The sequence below is a fragment of the Pinus tabuliformis genome, chromosome 2_2 (genome assembly GCF_031772625.1).
Source record: "Pinus tabuliformis cultivar Carrire ecotype Pingquan chromosome 2_2, CPIR1, whole genome shotgun sequence".
NCBI lineage: Eukaryota > Viridiplantae > Streptophyta > Pinopsida > Pinales > Pinaceae > Pinus > Pinus tabuliformis.
The window spans coordinates 557106082-557133801 of NC_142300.1; the positions used below are offsets into that span (position 1 = coordinate 557106082).

General features: G+C 35.4%; 2 protein-coding genes across 2 annotated transcripts in view; both read left to right on the forward strand.

Moving 5' to 3' along the window:
- Nucleotides 1-19192, forward strand: part of LOC149193852 (putative protein phosphatase 2C 58) — a 70167-nt gene extending 50975 nt beyond the window's left edge. The window contains exons 3-4 of the mRNA XM_089407456.1: nt 18548-18821; nt 18990-19192. Of these exons, the coding sequence (XP_089263582.1) occupies nt 18548-18821; nt 18990-19192 (477 nt within the window). The remainder of the gene's footprint in view (nt 1-18547; nt 18822-18989) is intronic.
- A 3473-nt stretch (nt 19193-22665) lies between these two features.
- Nucleotides 22666-26591, forward strand: LOC149193853 (putative protein phosphatase 2C 44). The gene is made up of 3 exons (XM_089407457.1): nt 22666-22888; nt 25927-26220; nt 26389-26591. The coding sequence occupies exons 1-3, from the start codon at nt 22666-22668 to the stop codon at nt 26589-26591; spliced, it is 720 nt and encodes a 239-aa protein (XP_089263583.1).
- The last annotated feature ends 1129 nt before the right edge of the window (nt 26592-27720 follow it).

The following is a 27720-nucleotide window of genomic DNA, read 5'->3' on the forward strand; positions in this document are numbered from 1 at the left end:
AAAGTGCAACCTCCAATGTATGGTGAAAAATGGCAGGAGCTTGATATAGAGAAAAACGGTAAAGGGGAAGGGAAGTGATACCTGATTTAAGGAGAATGAGCCAGCCTGCAGGGTTGAGCCACAATGTTCCCCATTGCTGCACATTTCTCTTTACCTTGTCAATGATTTCGTTCCAAGTTTCAGCCTTCAAAGGGCCCAAGCTCTTTGGCATGCCCAGATAGGAAAAGTGGGTCCATTCCAGCTTGCATGTGACACCAAATATGTTTGCAATGCTATGGATAACCTGATTTGAAGTGTTCCATTCATATATACAACTTTTGAGCTGATTGACCAAGCCTCCAGAGTACCCCATAAATTGGTCAAGGAGTTTCTTGAATCGCCTTGCTATTGTGCTGGAGGCTGCCCCAATTAATAAGGTATCATTAGAAAACTGTGAGTGATTAATGTTTTTTGCTCCATTCCCAAATTTGATACCGGTTATAAGGCCCACTATCCGATTGTGGTCCAAAGCTTGACTAAAGGATTCTGCCATGAGGATGAAGAGGTAGGGAGAGAGGAGACAACCTTGTCTGAGACCTTGGGAAGATTGGAATGCTTCACCTAGCCTACCGTTGATCAAGGGGGAGATCCATGGCCTAGAGATACAAGCTACAATAATATTAATGAAGGGAGATTCGAAGCCCATCTTTTTTAGGACAACAATAAGGAAGGAATGCCTTACTCTATCGAAGGCATTTTCCAGATCGCGTTTTAGGACAAATCCCTTCTCTTTCCTGGATAAACTCGAGTGGATGGCTTCTTGGACAAGGAGAATGGAATCAGTGATATGTCTGTTGGGCAGGAAACCTCCTTGATTTTCAGAAATCAGGGAGGGAAGGAGGGGTTTGAGTTTGGTAGCTAAGATTTTGGATAGAATTTTGTAGGAGGAATTGCATAGGGAAATGGGTCGGAATCTGGAAAAGGAAGAGCACCGATTATCCTTAGGTATGAGGGCAAGAAAGGTGGAATTGGTGAATCCTCCTATTTTCCCTTTTCTTTGTGCCCATCGAATCATCTTTGTCAGGTCCTTTTTTATCAGAGTCCAGAACTCCCTGAAAAAACAGATGGGGAATCCGTCAGGCCCAACCGCCTTATCAAGGTGTAGACTCCAGATTGCACTTTTAATTTCCTCTTCTTCAATTTCCTTGCTAAGGTTTTCGTTCATCTCCTTAGTGACTCCTTTGGGCAGATGTTGGAGCAAGTCGGAATAGTCTTCTTCCCCTTTGATTTCAGTTAGGAGGTCCATGAAGTGCTTGGAAGCAGCCTTCCTTATGGTTTCCTAAGTGTTGTGCCGATTTCCTTCGCTATCCAGGATTGTGTTTACATCGTTCCTGAGCTTTCGAGCAGTGGCCTATTTGTGGAAGTAGCCTGTATTTTTGTCTCCTCATTGAAGCCATAATTGTCTAGATTTTAAACGCCACTTGGTTTCTTCCTCCATATTAATGTGACTTAGTTGTGCGTATAATACACTTTCTTTCTCCTTATTTTGCTGCGATAATCCATGCTCTTCGATCCTTGACTGCACACCTTCTAATTCATTCTTGACTTTCTTTTTGATCTCCTCTAGCTCCTGATAACTATCTTTGGCCCATTCTTTTAAAATCTTCTTGGTTATTTTTAATTTGGTTTCCCAAATAAAGCATGGTGAACCTTCCACATGCTGGCTCCAGGTCATCTAAACAATTTCTCTGGCTACAAAAATCCGATTCCAAAGAGGGTTGTATTTAAATGGAATAGGGCCAAGAGGACAGTGGGTTTCCAAAGTTAGAGTGATGGGGTAGTGATCAAAGGTAGAGGTATTGAGAAATAGTGTAACAATTAAAGATATTGCCACCAGAGATTCAACTTTCCATTCAAGTGATATATGGTAATTCTAGACTCTAAATTCGAAGAATAGTGTAACAATTAAAGATATTTCCTCATCTCTAGCAACCAGGTATTTTCTTCTTCCCTTTTCTTATTTTCGCCATTAAATATGGGGGCCTTAATTTTTCTTAGGTTTGCTTTTCTTCTCTTCTTCTAACTTCTCTACGTGTTGAAAAAATATGGATATTATTGGATTCGATAGTAAAATAATCCCTTTTAATTGTTTTCCTAGCTGAGTGATAGTGTTGATAAGAAACAATTTTGGAGTGACTTGACCTTTCGATACCTCTCATCATAAACCATGCACTTTGATCATAAGCTAATCTGGACTCAGTTTTCTATGTCAATTCACTCTAAATTTTGTTTAAACTCTTAAATATTTGGTTGCTAATATGTTGTTTATCTTTTATCAGCTTCTCATTGTCATCTTTATAGTTGAGAAATTCCAATTTTTGATTTTTGATTCTTTCTTCCAAATCCCTACCCTTAGGTTGGTCCACTACATGATCATTAGTTTTTTTTAACATCATTCATACTTATGTTTGTAACCCTAACTACTTCCTCTTCACTCTAAGGTCCTTGGGCATATTTTTGACTCCTATATGTTACTAGGAAATTTTCCCTCAAAATTTACTTATAGTGTTTCCTAAATATTTTGTTCAAATTGATCATTGACTTAAGAATTCTAGATTTTCCAGGTTGTCCTCTTCGTCAATTTCTTTGTATTGACTATCTACTTGTGTTATTCCAATCCCCAGGCTAAAATATATGACCTTTGAAATATTGTAACCTATTATGACATTTTAACATGTGAAGACTCTTGTAGATTTTCTTCAAAATTTTCCAAAAATTTAACCTTCAATTCAAATTTTTGGGTAGGAAGTTATAATCACCCTGAAATTGTCATTCTAATTATTTGTTATATGCCCAATTCTTATTTTTGAGCTGTAACTTACGGTCTTTTTAAGTTTGCATAATTTTCGTCAAATTCTCCATACCGAGAAAATTCCAATTCTACCTACTTTCCTCAATGTTGTAACTATATTTCAAAATCTATAACTAATTTTCCTGTCAAAAGTACTTGTATTTTCTTGTACTTCCATATTTTTACCTATTCCTTGTGATTCTCACTCTTCTCTTTAGGATTTCCTCGGTTCCTTATTGGAAGTAAGCAAGATTTTTGGCCTCTTTCTCCAACTAGCCAACATGCTAACTTCTTTCTGACCCCCCACACACAATTTCATATATTTTCATATATCGTTTTATTTAAGATATATAAATATATATGTTTTTGTTTATATATTAATTGATTATATAAATATTATCCAATTATTAATCTATATATAAATATGAAAATCATTTAAATAACATATAAACTTAACACTTATGGACCAAAGTATATCCCCTCTATGTAAATATTCATAAATAATAAATAAATATGAAACCCAACCCTCAATAGCTCACAGTTCTAGTGACACCCCAAAAGGGTCATACATATAACATATTTATGTTTTTAAATAAATTACACGGATCCCACGAATTCTCTTTTCATATTGCATGAACGCAAAACAACATATATATATCACCCATCTTACAATATTTTAAATAAATTAATAAATGCATTATTGTTGACCCCACATAACCTCAAGGGTCCCTTCGGTTTATCGACCATTGGTAGTTTAAAATATCAAATAGTCGTTATGTTGGTTGATCTTAGATATGATAGCTCATATCAACCCTATACAATTTCTAAAATCGTCCTTGGACATCGAATTGTTGGCCCATTAACAAGCTCCTCACAATCTAATATTCCAGGTTCCAAACTCCCTTAGCATGGTTCCAACTCCACATTGACAGAAGGCCCCTAACATCCAACAGTGGATACATGTTGAAAATGGATGGTCAAGACACAATTCGGACCCCCACTCCCTCACTAATGTCATAGGGGTTCGTAATAAATGTTCCAACTCAGGGTTCTTCCCATTATATCTGACGACGTTTATGCAATTTGACATTGGTCATCCAATGGCCAATATCAAATATGACCACCCCCCCTCTCCTGTTAATAGCATAGTGGGAGGTCCCCTATCACGGTAACACCCTACCCCAACATGGTTCTACAACACATTAATTAACATAGGCTTAGCCCACCTCTATGGCCCCACACCACCCCATGCTACCATGATCAAACTTCCATGACATCATGACCTTCCTGGCCTCACTACACCACATCTAAAACCTTCATCATCGTTACTACTCCATCATGCCCTCATGGCCCTGAACTCCTTGAAAAACAATTTTGACCCAACTTCAACCTATGGACCTTAATAGCTCTTGAGGCCCATATCAGCAATATTTTATAAAAAGGGTCTTGTAGATATATTGAACATGTATAATTACATTAAATATGTCATTAAAATTAATCATTCTAAATTATTAGCCATAGCATCATTCTTTACCAGGGGTGTGATATCGAACCATAGCTCTCTCAAGCATAATTAATATTTTCCTTTGAAATTGGCTATGAAATTGAATCAAGCTATCCATACTGTATTTTTTATTACACTTGAAATTCTAATTCCCTAGTGAATTTTTATGTTCACATTCTTAGGACATTTGTCGAAGACTTAGCAGGAAACCTGTATTTCCTTAATTTTCATCAAACTTTGTCCAATCAAACCTAAAACCCATCAATTTTTAACCAACAATTCCAGGTCGAGCGTTGTTATACATCTGTATTGGCCTTAGCAATACCAAGAAATGAAATCACAACAAGGTTCCACTGAATTACAGGAGGAATAGCCTAATTGGGATCTCTAGTTAGATGATTCTGTGAGATTATATGCTACAGGTGTGCTGTATCCAAACCAAAATGAACCTTCAGAGGCCAAGATTTCCTGTGGAGTATACCTGCTTCCAGGGTTTATCAATCATCCCTACATTCCATCTGCATTGGGATTCTGCATTAGGAAATACAATAGCTTGGTTATGTTATTATTTCCACAAACCCCAAAAATCAAATTTATCCCCCCTCAAGCCCCCTAAGAAGAAGAAACAAAAAACTTGAACTACCTGCTACCAACTCAAACTATTAGTTGCTTCTAGTCTCCTTTATTATTAAATGTGTTTGTATTTTAATATATTGCATAGACACAAACTTTTGAGAGCAATTACTTCTCCAGATTTCATGTTTTTCATGATCTACTAGTATCACTCTGGCAGTTGGGTTCATAAACGTATGTTGTGGAAATTTATTCTGATCATATTCACTTTAGAAGTTGCATTCATGGTTGTTAGCCATGTTTTACATTGTCCAGTCACTGGAGCTTCTTCCCTGGTCATCTCAATTTCAGCACTGTGATTTGATGCTAGCCTTGATCACAATTCATTGCAAGCTGCATTTTGGGTCTGATTCAACCTTTCTTACCTTGGATAACGTGTCTTTCTTATGTAAATATTTATGCTTTTGTAGATGTGCTCTGCTACCTATTCTTACTTCATGATGTCAATTTAATATTGACTGAGGTTTTGGGGTTGCAACACTTAAATCATTCTTAACTTCTCACTCAAACAATTGTCTTTTCATCCATTTGTAATCTATTTTTTCCCATGTTTCTAGAAAGCCCCTTTCTTTGGTGATTGTTGTGTATGGCTATTTCTGATATTTACATGTCAATCCCAATTTGATTTTTTGGTCTAATATATAAATCATGAAGTCAAATCTGCATAGGTAAATGTCTGTTATAGTCATAATCTCATCTAGTGTTTTAAATCACATTTATTCAGAATAAGATAGGACAAGGTGAAGCAATTAACTTATCAGACATCAGCGTAATCCTTTTGGACCATGCGTTTCCAATATGCATATCATGATTGTAAGTACTCACTTGATCCAGAAGGTAATATGAAAGATCTCCCATTCTATCATCAATAATACCATAATGTCCATGCACATGAATATTCAACAGCAACCCTAGAGCATTCAAGTAAACCTGAGAACCCAAAAGACAACCAATTGCAAATGAAAACCAAGAGCAAGTCATCTTAAGAATATCTTAGACCAGGTCACTCTCCCAATTTGGCAAAAATGGAGAAAGGTTATAGTAATCATGACGTGTGAAGGATCAACATTCTCTTTGCAAAGAAGCCAAGATATGGGAGTCATATATATGGATCTCTTTACTCAAATGTGCATGGCCTTCCAAGTAACATAACGCTAGATGCCACCAATTGTGAGTATACCTGGCACCCTAAAATATGTCAGTGCATGATCAAACCAACTTTCCAAACTATCTACCATCTGTAATGTATGGATCACTGAACAATGATAGAAGAGGGAAAAGACTACTTCACATGAATGAACAACAAGCATTCCATGAATCCAAACATGTTTTCATAAATTGGATTGCCTCCTTAAAGCAAAATTCATGCTGAAACACATGACATAGCTGTACGAAAAACTAATGGAGATCAAAGACATGTTGTAAAATGATTAACACAAATAAAGTAGGTGCCCCCAACCAAAACAAAATACTATTTTTCAAATGCAATGCAAAAAATAAGCCATCAATCTTGGATAAAAATTTAAAATATAGCATGCTAAGTGTCTGCTATTTTGTGGCACACACCACATGCTAAATAATCTTAAGAATATCTTAGACCAAGTCACTCTCCCAATTTAGCAAAAATGGAGAAAGGTTATAGTAATCATGACGTGTGAAGGATCAAAATTCTCTCTTTGCAAAGAAGCCAAGATATGGGAGTCATATATACGGAGCACTTTACTCAAATGTGCATGGCCTTCCAAGTAACATAATGCTAGATGCCACCAATTGTGAGTATACCTGGCACCCTAAAATATGTCAGTGCATGATCGAACCCACTTTGCAAACTACCTACCATCTGTAATGTATGGATCATTGAACAGTGATAGAAGAGGGAAAAGACTACTTCACATGAATGAACAGCAAGCATTCCATGAATCCAAACATATTTTCATAGATTAGACTGCCTCCTTAAAGCAACATTCATGCTGAAACACATGACATAGTTGTACGAAAAACTAATGGAGATCAAAGACATGTTGTAAAATGATTAACACAAATAAAGGAGGTGCCCCCAACCAAAACAAAATACTATTTTTCAAATGCAATGCAAAAAATAAGCCATCAATCTTGGATAAAAATTTTAAATACAGCATGCTAAGTGTCTGCTGTTTTGTGGCACACACCGCATGCTGAGACCATGGGTCATCACTTTTGATTGTCAAGCCTTTCCTTGAAGCCAATTCTACATCCCCCATTCACCCAACCTCCAATAAAGAAAATGAAAGAATTCCATATATATAGTTTTCACCTTGATTTGTTGGCAAAACCTGCCTTGATAAGTCGGAATCTATGAATAGAAAATCTCAGACTCTTCCTTAGGAACTTCTTCCTTAGCTTAAAATGAGAAAGGCAAGCCTACTAAGATGACAATAGGTAGCTTGCATAAGTTTCCTATGGGGTCTTCACCCTTATGGTTAGGACTTTTCCACCAAGTGAAACTTCGGGAGGTAATAATCCCTCGTGGAAGGTATATCTTTGGTGAGGCTATATATCTCCATTGATCTCCTTCAATTTACCGGGTTTTCCTTCTTGGAATAATCTACTTGTTATGTATATTTTATGTCATTTAATTTATTTTTGATCTTGTACTCATCTTACATTTCATTTCATCTCACTTTTTAGACAGAAGTTTCAATTTCAATCTCTAAACTTGGCATAAATTATAACTGTGTTCTTGGCAATTTCGGAAGGGTTTTGAATTTCGGGCCTGGGAGTCGTCAAATCTCAATGGGTGTCAATCCATTATGTGGTTCCATTGGTAGGGACAGATTTTTCACTTGGAAGAATAGATCTAACATCACCTCAACATCTTATATTTTAAAGCAAGATGGATACTCAGTGATCATGGGTTTTGTATAACTTCACTCTAGACACCATAGGTTCATACGACATTCTGACATATCCCCACATAGCTGAGGAACCTTCAACACAGACCCGAGATAGTAGTATGCCTAGCAAGGGGGAAATAAAAAGTAAATTAATCGCTTGCTTTATGTTTATGTGTTGGAAAGAAGGGGCTAGTAGTAATATAGCCCACCACGGCTACACCTAGATTTCATTATATTTCCATATACAGCAAAGCAAAAAATTCTATAAGCAATTGACCACCCTTACAACAGAATTGGTTCCTTTCCCGGATGAAACGTTTATAAAAAAGGTTGTGACTGGACTTCGACTTCCTAGCTAGATAAATAGAAGAGCCTCTAGTATAGACCCCTACAGGGGAGAGACATTTTAATCAAGAGAAGGAAGAAAGTGCAAAATTATAATCTCTTATGACTGTAAAACATTTATAATCTCTAAATCTCGTATCTTTTCCTTCAGTATTCTGGATGAGTGCTGCTGTCGCCCAAATCCCCACTCTTTAAGCCCAGCTACCTCCTTGATGGCTATGAGAAGATTCCTTTAGAATACCTCACCCAATCAATAAGAACAATGCCTTAAATTGGATCTATGGGTGAAATAGAGGAGTTAACTATTTGTTGTCCTACTGGCTGACTTTTAGTCATCAATCCCTTTGACCTATTTTGGTGTTTCATGGACACTGACAGAAGTTTCAATTTCAATCTCTAAACTTGGAATAAATTATAACTGTGTTATTGGTAATTTCGGAAGGGTTTTGCATTTCGGGCTTGGGAGTCCTCAAGTCTCAATGGGTGTCAATCCATTATGTGGTTTCTAGATTAGGAGGCATAGGCCTGTGACACTTAAAAAAATATATTAATTCTCTATTGTGTCCTTGTTGCGTACTTGTTTTGTAGAGGAAACCTCTATATGAGTGTGCTACACCATATCATTCAGAAAGACAAACCCACAAAAATATTCAGGAGACTTTCCTCGTTACCATGCTTCTTCCTTGACATAGGTTTAGGTTTTCGTTCCTGTATGCAGGAAGAAGGAATATGACCAGATTTATCCCTTTTGGATTTGGTGCTACAATCAAACAAGGCATTACTTGTAGAGTCCTGTCATAGGTTGTGAATGTGTTTTATGTTGCATGTGCATAATTGTGAAGCCTTTTTGTGACACTGGTGAGGGGTGCATATGCAAGCAGTTGTAACTAGACAACATAGCACATAAAAACTTTTGGACATGTTCTCAAGGTTCATGTTGTTACAACTTAAAAAAGCTAACGTAAGGTATCTATCAGCTTAAGCTTAACAATAATCTAAATCTTCTAGTCGATATCTGGAACTTTAATTTCTTTCCATTGGTAGGGACATATTTTTCACTTGGAAGAATAGATCTAACATCGCTTCAACATCTTATATTTTAAGGCAAGATGGATAATGTGATCATGTGTTTTGTATAACTTCACTCTAGACACCATAGGTTCATACGGCATTCTGACATAGCACCACATAGCTGAGGAACCTTCAACACAGACCCGAGACAGTAGTATGCCTAGCAAGGGGGAAATAAAAAGTAAATTGATCGCTTGATTTATGTTTATGTGTTGGAAAGAAGGGGCTAGTAGTAAGATAGCCCACCACAGCTACACTTAGATTTCATTATATTTCCATATACAACAAAGCAAAAAATTCTATAAGCAATGGACCACCCTTTCAACAGAATTGGTTCCTTGCCCGGATGAAAGGTTTATAAAAAGGTTGTGATTGGACTTCGACTTCCTAGCTAGATAAATAGAAGAGCCTCTGGTATAGACCCCTACAGGGGAGAGACATTTTAATCAAGAGAAGGAAGAAAGCACAAAATTATAATCTCTTCTGACAGTAAAACATTTATAATCTCTAAATCTCGTATCTTTTCCTTCAGTATTCTGGATGAGTGCTGCTGTCGCCCAAATCCCCACTCTTTAAGCCCAGATACCTCCTTGATGGCTATGAGAAGATTCCTTTAGAATACCTCACCCAATCAATAAGAACAATGCCTTAAATTGGATCTATGGGTGAAATAGAGGAGTTAACTATTTGTTGTCCTACTGGCTGACTTTTAGTCATCAATCCCTTTGACCTATTTTGGTGTTTCTTGGACACTATCAGAAGTTTCAAATTCAATCTCTAAACTTGGCATAAATTATAACTGTGTTCTTGGAAATTTCGGAAGGGTTTTGCCTTTCGGGCTTGGGAGTCCTCAAATCTCAATGGGTGTCAATCCATTATGTGGTTTCTAGATTACGAGGCATAGGCTTGTGACACTTAAAAAAATATACTAATTCTCTATTGTGTCCTTTTTGCCTACTTGTTTTGTATAGGAAACATCTATATGAGTGTGCTACACCATATCATTCATTAAGCCAAACCCACAAAAATATTCAGGAGGCTTTCCTCGTTACCATGCTTCTTCCTTGACATAGGTTTAGGTTTTGATTTCTGTATACAGGAAGAAGGAACATGACCAGATTTATCTCTTTTGGATTTGGTGCTACAATCTAAATCTTCCAGTCGATATCTAGAATTTTAATTTCTTTCCATTGGTAGGGACAGATTTTTCACTTGGAAGAATAGATCTAACATCGCTTCAACATCTTATAGTTTAAAGCAAGATGGATAATCAGTGAGGATGAGGATGGAAAGTTGGATCACTTGGAGGTTGTAGCTGATGCCCTAAATCTTTTTGAGGACTCTTTGAAATTGTTAGGAGAAAAAGTGAGGGAGGAAATACCCATTGTTGCTCAGTTTCAAATCAGAATTTGTTATTCAATTAAAGCAGAAAACAAAGAAATTCTAAGTCACAGTACAAAATCAAGCCCGTAGTGATTCCAAATCCAGTCTCATTGCCCAGTCTTTCTTAACTGCACAACTTTCCAGCACAATTTGGGAGGCTATATGCATGCGTATCAACTAATAGGACTAAAGAAAGCGATCAAACCTATATCAACTAAGCAAATTGCAAATACTTACAGCCAGGATGAAAAAATTCTGTGTAAAAGTATTTTTCATTAACAGAAAAAGAAAGTATATTAAAAACACATGGCAAAATTTGTTTAAAAAAAGTGCACAGGTAATTAAAATTACAATCAGAAGTGGAAAAAACCTGTATTTTGCATGAACTCTCACTTCCAAAAGGGAAAAATCTGAACCAAAAACTTGTGCTGCTTTTGAAGATTTGTTCTTCTGAAAATCAGACAGAATCCTGTATGTAAATATCTTGCTTGTGAATTTGTAAATCTCCGTGCTTTTAACAAATCGTTGGGTGCATCAATGGAAATAAATTTAACAGCTAAGAACTGCATATTTGTTAATTCATTACAGCGGGAACTATCTGATGACATCAGATTAGATATCAGATGGAGTGGTAATCAACACTTAGTTTACTAACTACTTTCACCTAGTTCACTAACTAATTTCACCAAGTCACTTATATATACTGACAAAAACGTGCATGTAGATAGATATCAGGTATATGAATGAAAATTTTCAAATTTTAAAAAAACATGTATATTTTTATATATGGAAAAAATAGTATTTGATCAAATTATAAGTAAAAGTTCAATACGCATGTAATGAAAAATCTATTTTTTTATTTTTATTTTTTTTTATGTTAAATAATATATTTAGTAATTATTAAAAGAAAAAAAAATAGATTTTTCAATTTTTTTTATTTATGTTAAATAATAAATTTAGTAATTATTAAAAAAAAACAAAAAAAAAAAAATTTTTCCTTATTTAAAATAAGGAATTACTTCAAACACACATTTAGCAATTATTAAAAAAATTAAAACTAGAGATTTTTTTTTTTAATATAAATAAGGAATTTAGGAATTTGTTAATTATTTTTTATCTCTATTTTTCTAGCAATATATACTTGGCTCGTATAAAACCTCATGCAATAAGTTTGGTAACACCCTTGAAATAATATTTACTCTCGTTTATTAAATATTTTGTATTTCCACTTTTCAACTTCAGTGACAAAGAAATAATAAATTTAGTTAACAATGAGTAAAATCCATCAAAAGTGTTGCCTAAAGTCATAGTTATTTGATCTATTACAGATGATGAAACTATTAGTGAAATGAAAGATTTCAATATGTGACATAGTAATCTAGATAATTTATAAGAATTCTTACCTATAACTATTCATGTGATACATAATTTTCGTTCCATTACAAGAGATATTGAATAATTAGGCCATGTTCATTTTAGCAATGATATAAATAATAATGTTCATTTTAGCTTACCTATTCAATTAATTTGGCTATTATATCCACTATCGACCACTTGGGAAATATCACATTAGTTTAAAACTTGCTTACTCGGTCTTCACATAACCAAATAATGGGTCATCAATTAACACAATTACCTTTCCATCACCTACCTTATCCATCTGCCAGATCACTAAGCTGCTATCCCCCCAGGACACTTAATGCTCTATACATACTTACTATCTCGATACTCGACACCTAACATACAGACGAGCTTATAGATTGAAGCCCTAATGTCTCAATACTCGATATCTTGAAAGGCCAATGGTCGGGCTATCAAGCGATCATGCCCTTAGAAGAGGCTAAAGAGTGTCATCGACACTAACTAGCTGATATATTAACATCCAAAAGCCCAACATCCATGTCATCGCTATATGGTTACCACCTATACATCACCTCGGTGCCTGGTCAACCTTCCATTGCCATGTCAACATGCCACATCACTTACCACATTGGTATGTCATGTCATCTAGACCCACATTGGTGCCACATCATAATGAGACGTTAGCATGTCAAATCAACTGCCACATAGTTGACTGTTGTATCCCCAGATCCACGTCCACTCACCACATCATTACTCTATTGATACCAAGGTTTCTTGTTGGTGACTAGTGTCCTACTTACTAATGTTTACTACCCAGTATTGTGCCATTTTGATAGGTTGATGTACCAACAACTAATACATTGCATTAGTGTTGGTTGACCTCAAGGTGTCCTTAAAACAGTTAGCCCGAAATTTGACCTCTCGATGGACTATAGTCCCCAACCATCAAGTGAGAGTCCTTGAACCCTCTATCTCCATGAGCTAATGGATAATGTAGGGTGATATGCTAATATCGAGGACATGTTTCACATGGAATCTAGGTGAGTTGGGGATTTTTGCACAATTAAGTGATGGAGAGCACTATTTTCCATCATTATAAACCATAGGTATATAGATGGTGTATGGGTGTTAATGTGAGGATAATTTTGCCCGACAATGATGGCTTTGTTTGGGTCCTTGGACATCATCTAAGGAGAAACACCATTATCATGCTAGGGTCTAGTACAAGTGGTTTTTAAGGCTTAGTAATAATACAGACTATGCACATGGTAGAAAACCACCCTCCAATGCCTCTAAGGTGAATAGTTGGCCTAGTGGTACTCATGGAGACCATCTAAGGGATGGTTCTTAGGCCCTTGAACATTTTTCAAGGATGAAAACTAGTCCCCGAGGGCCTAAAAGAGGTGTAAGATAATGGTCATGGTCCATGTATAAGCTCCCAAGCCACTTCAATACAACACCTACAAAGCAAATATTCTCCCCACGTATGTTGTATGGACAATGTTTATTTCCCTTTAGTGGTTAATTCCTATTGAAAAGTGTTTGAAATTTTTCATGTTATATGTTGATGCCTATTGCTACACTTTTTATCTTTCAATCTCTATTCTTCTAGCAATATATACTTGTCTCATATACAACCTCAAGCAATATGCTTGGTAACACCCTTGAAATAATATTTACTCATTTATCAAATATTTTGTATTTCCACTTTTCAACTTTAGTCAAAAAGAAATAATAAATCTTGTTAGCAATGAGTAAAATCCATCAAAAGTGTTGCCATAACAACAAATGGTTGTACAAGATTCTCCACCTCCTCCTATGGTTAATGCGGGGAAATGGTAATATGGTCCTAATAACAATGCATAGATCCTCATGTTAATTCTCACATTTATTTTACCATGAGAGAAAAATCATATGACCCTCCTGAGTCAAGTTCTACTTCTAAGGACTTGACCACCCCTTTTGCTTCCACTAGATCTCTCAGATCAGATAAGCCTATGGAACTACTATATCACCCACCTAACAGTGTATTCCAAAAGTTAACAAACAATCTTGATGCGCGGGCTTCCCAACATTATAATATTATTGAAGAGTTAGTTGAAGCATCATGTCTCATGTCTTCCTTAGAGGTTTTTCAGTCCTGCCGCAGGTAGCACAAATCCTTATTGACTACTATTAGAGGGGTAGATCCCTTGGAATCTAAGTCACCAGATTCGTCCTAAACCCCCTATGAATCCCGAATCCAGCGAATCCGACATGATTCGGTCCGGATTCGTGTCCAAATCATATGACACGTCGTGTTCGTTTCCAACACGTCGAATCTGAGGTCGTGTCACGATTTTTAAAAGCGTGTAGCGATTTTGGGACACAATGTCCTGTTTCCAGGGCTCGCTAAGCTCAGTGCGTGAATGAAAAGGGCGTGTTTGCTCATTAATATTTTCATTTGGCAAGTGATTTGTGCTATTGTAGCAAGGAGTATAGCATTTTGGCAGCTTCATGATCAAGTCTAGGCCCTAGTATTGATATGTTATTCATGCTAATGTTAAATTCTTAAAGTAAAAGTGACATTCTCCTTAATCGTCATTTTCATCCTTTTACTTAAATTTTTAACATTACCATGAAATGACTCAGGATGTTTGAGAGTGGTTTCGGCCTCATTGGATTTCATATGGAGAAAGTAGAATTTTAGATTTCATTCAAAATCCAACAGACTAATCAGTTTTTCAGGATTTTAGGATTGGGGGATTGCAATATTTCCATTGAATTTTGTCATGTATTAGGGTATGGAACTCGTATTTCATCAAGAGCACCAAACCAAGAGCTTCTGAATATGTTGTTCCCGCTCTTGTTTTCGCTCCCGCCCCCCGCTTTCGCTCCCACTCCCAAGTAACATTGTTCCTGATGATATGGGTTTGGACACCACTGTTGAGTTGGCATTGGCCAACATGGATCTCAATGATCCAGTGCTAGAGCCTGTTAGATTTGATGACTTAGAGGGGTCAACCTCCATACCAGCAGATGCAGAGGTGACTATGGATACAGGGGAGGAGGAGGATGCAGAGGAGAGCAATGGGGACCATGATGATGGGGACAGTGACGCTGATTGATGCCTTGAGGCTTGTATACCTATAGTTGTTTTATATTTTCTATTTCTATTTGTCATTGGCATTGCACCAACACTACCTATGTAACACATTTTGATTTGATGACTTAATGAGAAAACTACAGTTGTCAGTGTGTTATCTTACTATCTTGTAGTTGTAAGTTGTCTTTCAGTTATGAATTATGAATCATGATTTAAATTTTTAATAGATTTATCATTTATAGATTTATGTGACCAGTACCTCAATTCCTCCCTAAGCTCATGTACAAGAATCCTTTTCTTGTGTCCAAAATAGACACACATTGACATGATTGTTTTGATTGAGTTGTGATTGTACCTTGTACATACTAGAACTGTGTGTGTTGTTTTGTATCCTTTTGGTTTGATGTGTGATGCGAGAACTTTTCTACTATATAATTTTTGAGAAAAAAATACCAAAAAATTCTAGGGAATGAAATATTCTAGAAAAAATATATGGACGTTGGTTAGAAATGGCTAATATGACCTTTTGAACACCAAACAATACAGCAAGAATGAATGGAGGAGGTATATTACTAGTGTTGAACCAATGTTTGTGCTCCAACAAGCTCAAAATGAAGGGCCCAATATACACAAAAGGGTAAAAAACATAATGATGACTACAAATAAATATAAGGAAGGAAATTGGTTGATAACACTTCATATTATTTTCTTATGCCATACATAATACACTAGGATTATATTTAACATTTAAATTACTAGCATTTGCACCTGATGTTGCAAAAGAAATGTCGTAAGGCATAGAGTGTGGAAGAATAACAACATGTGAATGGGCATTGGTTAAAGCAAGGGTGGATGATAATAAGTTGCAATTGAAATTGTTAGTTATGTGTATGCTGAATATGGATATTTTGTAAATAATAGTGTGTAGAAGAATAGTGACATGTGAATGGACATTGTTGAAAGCAAGGGTGGATGATATTGAGTTACACTTGAAACTATTAGTTATGTGTGTTTTGAATATGGATATTTTTTAAGTAATAGTAGTTTGTGGAAGAATAGCAACATGTGAATGGACATTCTTGAAAGCATGGGTGGATGATAATGAGTTATAGTTAATGTCAGGTAGAGGTTATCCATTATCCATGTAGTAGTTTTTGTTTATGTGAACATGTTTTTGTACATTATTTTAAGGTTTTTCAAATGGGCATCTTTGAAATTTTGGAAAAGAAATTGAAGTGTTTGGAAAGTTTTGGCCTACTACTCATAAACATCAATCCGAAAAAGGGGTACATGTTGTAGTATTTGTAAATGAGTAAACATTTGAAATTTGGTTTTATATGAAAAAAAGATTTAGTATGCATAATGAAACTTTAAATCAAAAAAATAATAAGAAAACAACTATTCAAGTGACACCTTCCATTAATTCCGTTTCAGAAAACATCAATCTCAATTGTATATCATGAACCGTGTCATCAAAATTTTGAGGTTCAGGGTAAATAACCGAGATTGCTTTTGTTGAAATGGAACTGATGGGAGGTGTCGCTCGAATAGTTGTTTTGTACAGTTTAATTTCTTGATGTACATTTGGATAATGTGGTTCATGGTATGTAACTGAGATTGTCGTTGCTCAAATGGAATTGATAGCAGATGTCTCTTGAATACTTGTATTTTACAGTGTAATTTCTCGATATACATTGGCCTCAAATATAGAAAAGAAAGTATAGACACTAAGTGCTCACTCCTAGATGAGGATCTAAATTGGTGAGATTTAGTCCTGGCTATTTAGTATTGTTTTTATATTACAGTACCATTTCCTATTAACGGACGACAGAAGATAAGATAAGAATAGTTTTATTAATGGTAGTGGCTGACCAAAAGAGAGGTCAACGGGGCTCAAAAGTACACCAGTTACAACATACTGTGGAAGTGCCCATTACTTGTCATTAGGTATAGATGTAAAAAGTAGAGGAGGCAGAAGAAGCATCCACATCTGTATCAATCACTCTGTAGCTACCGATGTGCTGCTTGATCATGTCACCTACGCAGTGCCTGGGTAGTACCAATCTATAGTCTACATATTTAAATTAGTGCTAGAAAGGGGTTTAGCAAATTTCAGTCCTTTCATTAGTTGAGTAGGGTTTGATTCCCAACTTAAATCGTAATCTAGAATGAGATTCTTGATTTTTCCCACAATGAAACTCTCTAAATTAGCTAATTTGTAAGTCTATTTCAATTGTTACCAACCTATATCCTTTCTGAGCTGGATGATAGGTATCACGCCTCGTTACCAAATGCATATATTTTTTATTATCTTATTTTTGAGCCCGGGGGTTGGCTTGATTGGACTTGGAGTTAGACATTGAACTTCTCAGAAATGGGATGTCACAAGTTCAACTCTTACGATTCCTTTGGGGTTATGAACTGTAATCAATGCTGATGGTCTACCTAGTTTACCATCTATGAATCACGAGGAATACTTGTAATCAATGCTGATGGTCTACCTGGTTTACCATCTATGAATCATGGGGAATAATTGTAATCAATGCTGATGGTCTACCTGGTTTAGCATCTATGAATCATAAGGAATACTTGGAAGGTCTATGTGAATTTAACAACATCTATTTAAATTTTATAGTTGCTTTTATTGTGACATGTATTGTTTTGCTATTGCTAGTCAATCAAAAATTAAAATTATACATTAAATTGGAGCAGGTTCAAAGTTTCTTTCCATTTTCCAAATTGCATATGCTTATGTCAATTGCCTAACTTGATTGTAACTTGTGAAACAATTTCGTTTTCTCCTCTATTGGTTCTATTATGGTGTTTCTACTTGCATTGACTTCATGGGTTAATTTCCTGTGTTTTATCTTTGGCATATGATATATATTGTTAATTGTAACAATGATTTGCATCTATGAACAAAATTTTTCTAGTTGTGATATATCACCATGTCCATTTCTCAAGCCTCAAAGGCGAAGATTCTCCAACATTTTACTTCTCACACAATGAATTTCTTGTTTTTCCCATCATATTTCTAGTTGAATATGTTTCATGCGTAAATCCACTATTTTTCAAATAGCTTAAACTGTTCACATATTTCCTATACTTATATGTTCATGTGTCTTTTGCACCTATCCAAAGAAAAATGTCCAGTAGTAGCATTATGTCATGGCATAAAGCAATAGTGCTTCCTTATTGCAAAAATTGCATTTGCGACAACTCGTTATCATTTCTGATAATTTCCTTCATTTATATAAATATGATGGTTATAAAATGACTCTTTAGAAAATAATTATATATCAAATGACATTTCTGACTCTGATGCACATCCAGTAAAATGCTTTTACAGCTGATCTTCCATTTGTTGTATTGGTTATCACTTCTTATTTTCAAAGTTTCGTATGGTGTAAAATTCTAATTAAGTATTTTAATGCTGACAAGTATCTCTGATAATAACGGAGCCAAAGTTCTGGACAGACCCAGAAAATGCCATCAAGAATGCATACAATTGGACTGATGGTAAAATTTTAGCAAAGGCAGTTGATTTAGGGCCCGGTGGCTCCACAACAGTAACTGTTATTTTAGTTGATGGGAAAAAACTCTTTGTAGAAAATATAGGGGATTCCAGGGTTGTTATATGTAAAAACGACACTACTATTCAGCTGACTATTGATCATGAGCCAAGTATTGAACTTCAAAGCATCGAGAAGGGTGGATTTGTGACACTCCTGCCAGGTACCACTACAAATGTTGTGCAAAGATTAATTTTAATGAGAACATACTTGAATAATTTTTTGATTTGTAACTTTATAGTTCTATCTTAATGTTCTAGCTTAAGAGTAACATTTGAATGGTCACAGGGAGAAACTGTATACTTAATGGCGTTCTTTTTTGATATATTAGCAGATGTACCTCGAGTTAATGGTCAGCTTGATGTAGCTCGTGCTTTTGGTGACATGAGTCTGAAGCAACATTTAAGTTTAGAACCAGATGTGAGAGACATGACCATAGATGCAACCACAGAATTTCTCATTTTTTCTAGTGATGGATTGTGGAAGGCAAGGCATTTTTTCCAATCATTGACTTATTTGCATAGTTACTGTTAGATGCATATTTTTTTTTGCAAACTTATCTCATGGGAGAAAGCATCTAGGAAATTTTTGGATTACTGTATTGTCATTAATTTTACTCCAATACTTCATCTGAATACCAGAGAGGTTTTTTTTTTGAAGTGCTTAAAGAAAGATGCCCCAAGTAACTGCACTGCAAAGAGAGGATTTCCTTTCCCTAGGTGCCAGATTCGAGGGGTATTTATCTGCCCAGTCCCTGGAATTTCACGTAGTGTCACCCCTTAACTTATGCTATAGGAATGCGGAAAACTGTAGCGAGAATGGAGGTAAGGTAGTTGGCTTAACATTCCGTCGACCTCACCAGCTGAATCAATGCCTGTTGGGAAAATAAAATCTTCTATGGAAATGATATGTAATTATTAACATAAATACTTTTAAAACATCAAAGAATATAGATCAAATATTTTAAAGTTTCAATCGAGATCATGGTTTCTCCAGAAGAAAAAAAAGATTGACAACAAGTTCAGTTATGTCAAACTAAATTAAACCTACAGATTGGGAAGAAGTAGAACAACGATTTACAATAGCAATAAGGAGGTCCATAGAGCATCTCTGAAACAGTCTAAAATATGTAATGAGCTCAAATGACCAAAACAGGTCAACAAGACTGAGGAGAACAACGATTGATTGCCTAGAGCATCTCTGAAATAGTCTAAAATCTATGTTAAGGAAAGAAAGGAAGAGTAGAGAATAAGATGGAAAAGAGGTCCGGGTGGCCTCAAAAGAGTGGCAAATCCAGAAGTGTAAACCCTAGACAATGAAGTAATTTAGAGGAAAGAATTCCAGTAATAGTGTTGCACCAGAAAATGTTTCGTGGAAGTAGCTAGGACTTAGGAAGTTTGAGGAAGAGCAATAACAAGGTCAGAGTGAGAGTCAGAAGACGAGCCATCATCACTGTAAACCGCCACAAACGTGCCAATGCTGAGCTGATAATGGGCCAACGAGAGGAAAAAATATTTTCAAGGATTGAGTTCCAAGTCATATTTATTATTATTTGAACATCTAATTACATTCTGTCATATTTCACTATTCAATATTTAGGATTATATGGAATCCTACGACAATTGCAAAGGCAGATAACCATGAGAACATAGTTAACTTCAGGTGAATATATCTAACTCTCGTAATTTTGTGAGGTATGCACAATATTCACTCAGGGGAAGAAACTAAGAGCGATGGACTGTCTTATGATTGAGAATGTTGCTTTAATCAATGCTTGACTGGCTACAATGGCTGCTAAACTGGCAACAGTTAAAATTTCCGAGGACAAAGGATAAAAAGGAGTTACTATTAAAATTTAAAATTCCCTCTTAACAAACTCTACTTGGGATTTCTTGAAAATTTTAATTTACCAGCCTCTGCATTTCATTAAAAGATAAGTGTGTTACTGTAAAAGAAGGATTGAAACTGAAAAGTAATGAGTTGTTATCATTTTTTTCCATTCCGCCAGTCACAAAACATTAAACATGCATGTACCAGTTCACTCTACATGATTCATGATTTATTGCAGAAATTGTAAAAAACTCAATGCTTATTTCTTCTGATCTCAACAGAAATTTTCCTTTTGAAATGTTATAAATCTATTAAAATAGTAACAATAGTACAAAATTATATCTTATTTTTGAGTGATCAAGAAAACTAAGGCCCTAAAAGTAGTATTATGAGTAAAAGCTTATAATTTCATTGTCTTCTAATAGTTTTGTGTGAACGAACTCTAAATTTCTTGCACCATTCTGACTTGAAGTAAATTCATAGGTGGTATATTGTAGGGAGACAGAGTCAACCTGCAATTGTTTTGGAGAAATATGTAGAGCTTGTCAATCAGTAATCCTTCAAAAGGCCCAGTGCTCTTATTAGTCTTCAATGTGATTTTTCCTAGAACATACACAAAACTCAGGCTATAGGGCTGGAAAGACAAGGAAAAAGTGAAAGGCAGGGCAACAAAGGATGTCACACGTTCAACTCTTACGATTCCTTTGGGGTTATGAACTGTAATCAATGCTGATGGTCTACCTGGTTTACCATCTATGAATCATGAGGAATACTTGTAATCAATGCTGATGGTCTACCTGGTTTACCAACTATGAATCATGGGGAATACTTGTAATCAATGTTGATGGTCTACCTGGTTTAGCATCTATGAATCATAAGGAATACTTGGAAGGTCTCTGTGAATTTAATAACATCTATTTAAATTTTATAGTTGCTTGTATTGTGACATGTATTGTTTTGCTATTGCTAGTCAATCAAAAATTAAAATTATACATTAAATTGGAGCAGGTTCAAAGTTTCTTTCCATTTTCCAAATTGCATATGTTTATGTCAGTTGCCTAACTTGATTGTAACTTTTGAAACAATTTCGTCTTCTCATCTATTGGTTGTATTATGGTGTTTCTACTTGCATTGAGTTCATGGGTTAATTTCCTGTGTTTTATCTTTGGCATATGATATATATTGTTAATTGTAACAATGATTTGCATCTATGAACAAAATTTTTCTAGTTGTGATATATCACCATGTCCATTTCTCAAACCTCAAAGGCGAAGATTATCCAACATTTTACTTCTCACACATAATGAATTTCTTGTTTTTCCCATCATATTTCTAGTTGAATATGTTTCATGCGTAAATCCACTATTTTTCAAATAGCTTAAACTGTTCATATATTTCCTATACTTATATATTCATGTGTCTTTTGCACCTATCCAAAGAAAAAATGTCCAGTAGTAGCATTACGTCATGGCATAAAGCAATAGTGCTTCCTTATTGCAAAAATTTCATTTGCGACAACTCGTTATCATTTTTGATAATTTCCTTCATTTATATAAATATGATGGTTATCAAATGAATCTTTAGAAAAAAATTGTATATCAGATGAGATTTCTGAATCAGATGCACATCCAGTAAAATGCTTTTACAGTTGATCTGCCATTTGTTGTATTGGTTGTCACTTGCTATTTTCAAAGTTTCGTATGGTGTAAAATGCTAATTAAGTATTTTAATGCTCACAAGTATCTCTGATAATAACGGAGCAAAAGTTCTGGACAAACCTAGAAAATTCCATCAAGAATGCATACAACCGGACTGATGGGAAAATTTTAGCAAAGGCAGTTGATTTAGGGCCCGGTGGCTCCACAACAGTCACTACTATTTTAGTTGATGGGAAAAATCTCTTTGTAGCAAATATAGGGGATGACAGGGTTGTTATATGTAAAAACGGCACTACTATTCAGCTGACTATTGATCATGAGCCAAGTATTGAACTTCAAAACATCGAGAAGGGTGGATTTGTGACACTCCTGCCAGGTACCACTACAAATGTTGTGCAGAGATTAATTTTAATGAGAACATACTTGAATAATTTTTTGATTTGTAACTTTATAATTCTATCTTAATGTTCTAGCTTAAGAGTAACATTTGAATTGTCACAAGGAGAAATTGTATACTTAATGGCGTTCCTTTTTGATATATTAGGAGATGTACCTCGAGTTAATGGTCAGCTTGATGTAGCTCGCGCATTTGGTGACATGAGTCTGAAGCAACATTTAAGTTCAGAACCAGATGTGAGAGACACGACCATAGATGAAACCACAGAATTTCTCATTTTGGCTAGTGATGGATTGTGGAAGGCAAGGCATTTTTTCCAATCATTGACTTATTTGCATAGTTACTGTTAGATGCATAATTTTTTTTTGCAAACTCATCTCATGGGAGAAAGCATCTAGGAAATGTTTTGATTAGTGTATTGTCATTAATTTTACTCCAATACTTCATCTGAATACCAGAGAGGTTTTTTTCTTGAAGTGCTTAAAGAAAGATGCCCCATGTAACTACACTACAAAGAGAGGATTTCCTTTCCCTAGGTGCCAGATCCGAGGGGTATTTATCTGCCCAGTCCATGGAATTTCACGTAGTGTCACCCCTTAACTTATGCTATAGGAATGCGAAAAATTGTAGTGACAATGGAGGTAAGGTAGTTGGCTTAACATTCCGTTGACCTCACCAGTTGAATCAATGCCTGTTGGGAAAATAAAATCTTCTATGGAAATGATATGTAATTATTAACATAAATACTTTTAAAACATCAAAGAATATAGATCAAATATTCTAAAGTTTCAATCGAGATCACAGTTTCTCCAGAAGAAAAAACAGATTGACAGCAAGTTCAGTTATGTCAAACTAAATTAAACCTACCGATTGGGAAGAAGTAGAAGAACGATTTACAATAGCAATAAGGAGGTCCATAGAGCATCTCTGAAATAGTTTAAAATATTTAATGAGCTCAAATGACCAAAACAGGTCAACAGGACTGAGAAGAACAACGATTGACTGCCTAGAGCATCTCTGAAATATTCTAAAATCTATGTTAAGGAAAGAAAGGAAGAGTAGAGAATAAGATGGAAAAGAGGTCCGGGTGGCCTCAAAAGGGGGGCAAATCCAGAAGTGTAAACCCTAGACAATGAATTAAGTTAGAGGAAAGGATTCCAGTAGTAGTTTTGAACCAAAAAATGTTTCGTGGAAGTAGCTAGGACTTGGGAAGTTTGAGGAACAGCAATAACAAGGTCAGAGTGAGAGTCAGAAGAGGAGCTATCATCACTATAAACCGCCACAAGCGTGCCAATGCTGAGCTGATAATGGGCCAAAGAGAGGAAAAAATATTTTCAAGGATTGAGTTCCAAGTCATATTTACTACTATTTGGACATCTAATTTCATTCTGTCATATTTCACTATTCAATATTTAGGATTATATGGAATCCTACGACAATTGCAAGGTAGATAACCATGAGAACATAGTTAACTTCAGGTGAATAGATCTAACTCTCATAATTTTGTGAGGTATGCACAATATTCACTCGAGGGAAGCAACTAAGAGCGATGGACTATCTTATGATTGAGAATGTTGTTGTAATCAATGCTTGACTGGCTACAATGGCTGCTAAAGTGGCAACAGTACAAATTTCCGAGGACAAAGGACAAAAAGGAGTTACTATTAAAATTTAAAATTCCCTCTTAACAAACTCTACTTGGGATTTCTTGAAATTTTAATTTACCAGCCTCTGCATTTCATTAAAAGATAAGAGCCTTACTGTAAAAGAAGGATTGAAACTGAAAAGTAATGAGCTGTTATCATTTTTTTCCATTCTGCCACTCACAAAACATTAAACATGCATGTACCAGTTCACTCTACATGACTCATGATTTATTGCAGAAATGGTAAAAAACTCAATGCTTATTTCTTCTGATCTCAACAGAAATTTGCATTTTGAAATGTTATAAATCTATTAAAATAGTAACAATAGTACAAAATTATATCTTATTTTTGAGTGATCAAGAAATTTAAGGCCGTAAAAGCTTTATTATGAGTAAAAGCTTATAATTTCATTGTCTTCTAACAGTTTTGTGTGAACGAACTCTAAATTTCTTGCACCATTCTTACTTGAAGTAAATGCATAGGTGGTATATTGTATGGGGATAGAGTCAACCTACAATTTTTTTGGAGAAATCTGTAGAGCTTGTCAATCAGTAATCCTTCAAAAGGCCCAGTGCTCTTATTAGTCTTCAATGTGATTTTTCCTAGAACATATACAAAACTCAGGCTATAGGGCTGGACAGGCTAGGAAAAAGTGAAAGGCAGGGCAACAAAGGATGTGACAAGCTCAACTCTTATGATTCCTTTGGGGTTATGAACTGTAATCAATGCTGATGGTCTACCTGGTTTACCATCTATGAATCATGAGGAATACTTGTAATCAATGTTGATGGTCTACCTGGTTTACATCTATGAATTATGGGGAATACTTGTAATCAATGTTGATGGTCTACTTGGTTTAGCATCTATGAATCATAAGGAATACTTGGAAGGTCTTTGTGAATTTAACAACATCTATTTAAATTTTATAGTTGCTTGTATTGTGACATGTATTGTTTTGCTATTGCTAGTCAATCAAAAATTAAAATTATACATTAAATTGGAGCAGGTTCAAAGTTTCTTTCCATTTTCCAAATTGAATATGTTTATGTCAATTGCCTAACTTGATTGTAACTTGTGAAACAATTTCGTTTTCTCCTCTATTAATTCTATTATGGTGTTTCTACTTGCATTGACTTCATGGGTTAATTTCTTGTGTTTTATCTTTGGCATATGATATATATTGTTAATTGTAACAATGATTTGCATCTATGAACAAAATTTTTCTAGTTGTGATATATCACCATGTCCTTTTCTCAAACCTCAAAGGCGAAGATTCTCCAACATTTTACTTCTCAGACATAATGAATTTCTTGTTTTTCCCATCATATTTCTCGTTGAATATGTTTCATGCATAAATCCACTATTTTTCAAATAGCTTAAACTGTTCATATATTTCCTATACTTATATGTTCATGTGTCTTTTGCACCTATCCAAAGAAAAAACATCTAGTAGTAGAATTATGTCATGGCATAAAGCAATAGTGCTTCCTTATTGCAAAAATTGCATTTGCGACCACTCGTTATCATTTTTGATAATTTCCTTCATTTATATAAATATGATGGTTATCAAATGACTCTTTAGAAAAAAATGTATATCAGATGAGATTTCTGACTCTGATGCACATCCAGTAAAATGCTTTTACAACTGATCTGCCATTTGTTGTATTGGTTGTCACTTGCTATTTTCAAAGTTTCGTATGGTGTAAAATGCTAATTAAGTATTTTAATACTGACAAGTATCTCTGATAATATCGGAGCCAAAGTTCTGGACAGACCCAGAAAATGCCATCAAGAATGCATACAACCGGACTGATGGGAAAATTTTAGCAAAGGCAGTTGATTTAGGGACCGGTGGCTCCACAACAGTCACTGCTATTTTAGTTGATGGGAAAAACCTCTTTGTAGCAAATATAGGGGATTCCAGGGCTGTTATATGTAAAAACGGCACTACTATTCAGCTGACTATTGATCATGAGCCAAGTATTGAACTTCAAAACATCGAGAAGGGTGGATTTGTGACACTCTTGCCAGGTACCACTACAAACGTTGTGCAGTGATTAATTTTAATGAGAAAATACTTGAATAATTTTTTGATTTGTAACTTTATAATTCTATCTTAATGTTCTAGCTTAAGAGTAACATTTGAATGGTCACAGGGAGAAACTGTATACTTAATGGCATTCTTTTTTGATATACTAGGAGATGTACCTCGAGTTAATGGTCAGCTTGATGTAGCTCGTGCGTTTGGTGACATGAGTCTGAAGCAACATTTAAGTTCAGAACCAGATGTGAGAGACACGACCATAGATGAAACCACAAAATTTCTCATTTTGGCTAGTGATGGATTGTGGAAGGCAAGGCATTTTTTCCAATCATTGACTTATTTGCATAGTTATTGTTAGATGCATATTTTTTTTTCGCAAACTCATCTCATGGGAGAAAGAATCTAGGAAATTTTTTGATTACTGTATTGTCATTAATTTTACTCCATACTTCATCTGAATACCAGAGAGGTTTTTTTTTGAAGTTCTTAAAGAAATATTCCCCAAGTAACTGCACTACAAAGAGAGGATTTACTTTCCCTAGGTGCTAGATCCGAGGGGTATTTATCTACCGAGTCCCTGGAATTTCACGTAGTGTCACCCCTTAACTTATGCTATAGGACTACGGAAAACTAGAGCGATAATGGATGTAAGGTAGTTGTCTTAACATTCCGTCGACCTCACCAGTTGAATCAATGCCTGTTGGGAAAATAAAATCTTCTATGGAAATGATATGTAATTATTAACATAAATACTTTTAAAACATCAAAGAATATAGATCAAATATTCTAAAGTTTCAATCGAGATCATGGTTTCTCCAGAAGGAAAAATAGATTGACAGCAAGTTCAGTTATGTCAAACTAAATTAAACCTACCGATTGGGAAGAAGTAGAACAACGATTTACAATAGCAATAAGGAGGTGCACAGAGCATCTCTGAAATAGTCTAAAATATGTAATGAGCTCAAATGACCAAAACAGGTCAAGAGGACTGAGAAGAACAATGATTGACTGCCTAGAGCATCTCTGAAACAGTCTAAAATCTATCTTAAGGAAAGAAAGGAAGAGTAGAGAATAAGATGGAAAAGAGGTCCGGGTGGCCTCAAAAGGGGGGCAAATCCAGAAGTGTAAACCCTAGACAATGAAGTAAGTTAGAGGAAAGCATTCCAGTAGTAGTGTTGCACCAGAAAATGTTTCGTGGAAGTAGCTAGGACTTGGGAAGTTTGAGGAAGAGCAATAACAAGGTCAGAGTGAGAGTCAGAAGAGGAGCCATCATCACTGTAAACCGCCACAAACGTGCCAATGCTGAGTTGATAATGGGCCAACGAGAGGAAAAAAATATTTTCAAGGATTTAGTTCCAAGTCATGTTTATTATTATTCGGACATCTAACTTCATTCTGTCATATTTCACTATTCAATATTTAGGATTATATGGAATCCTACGACAATTGCAAGGCAGATAACCATGAGAACATAGTTAACTTCAGGT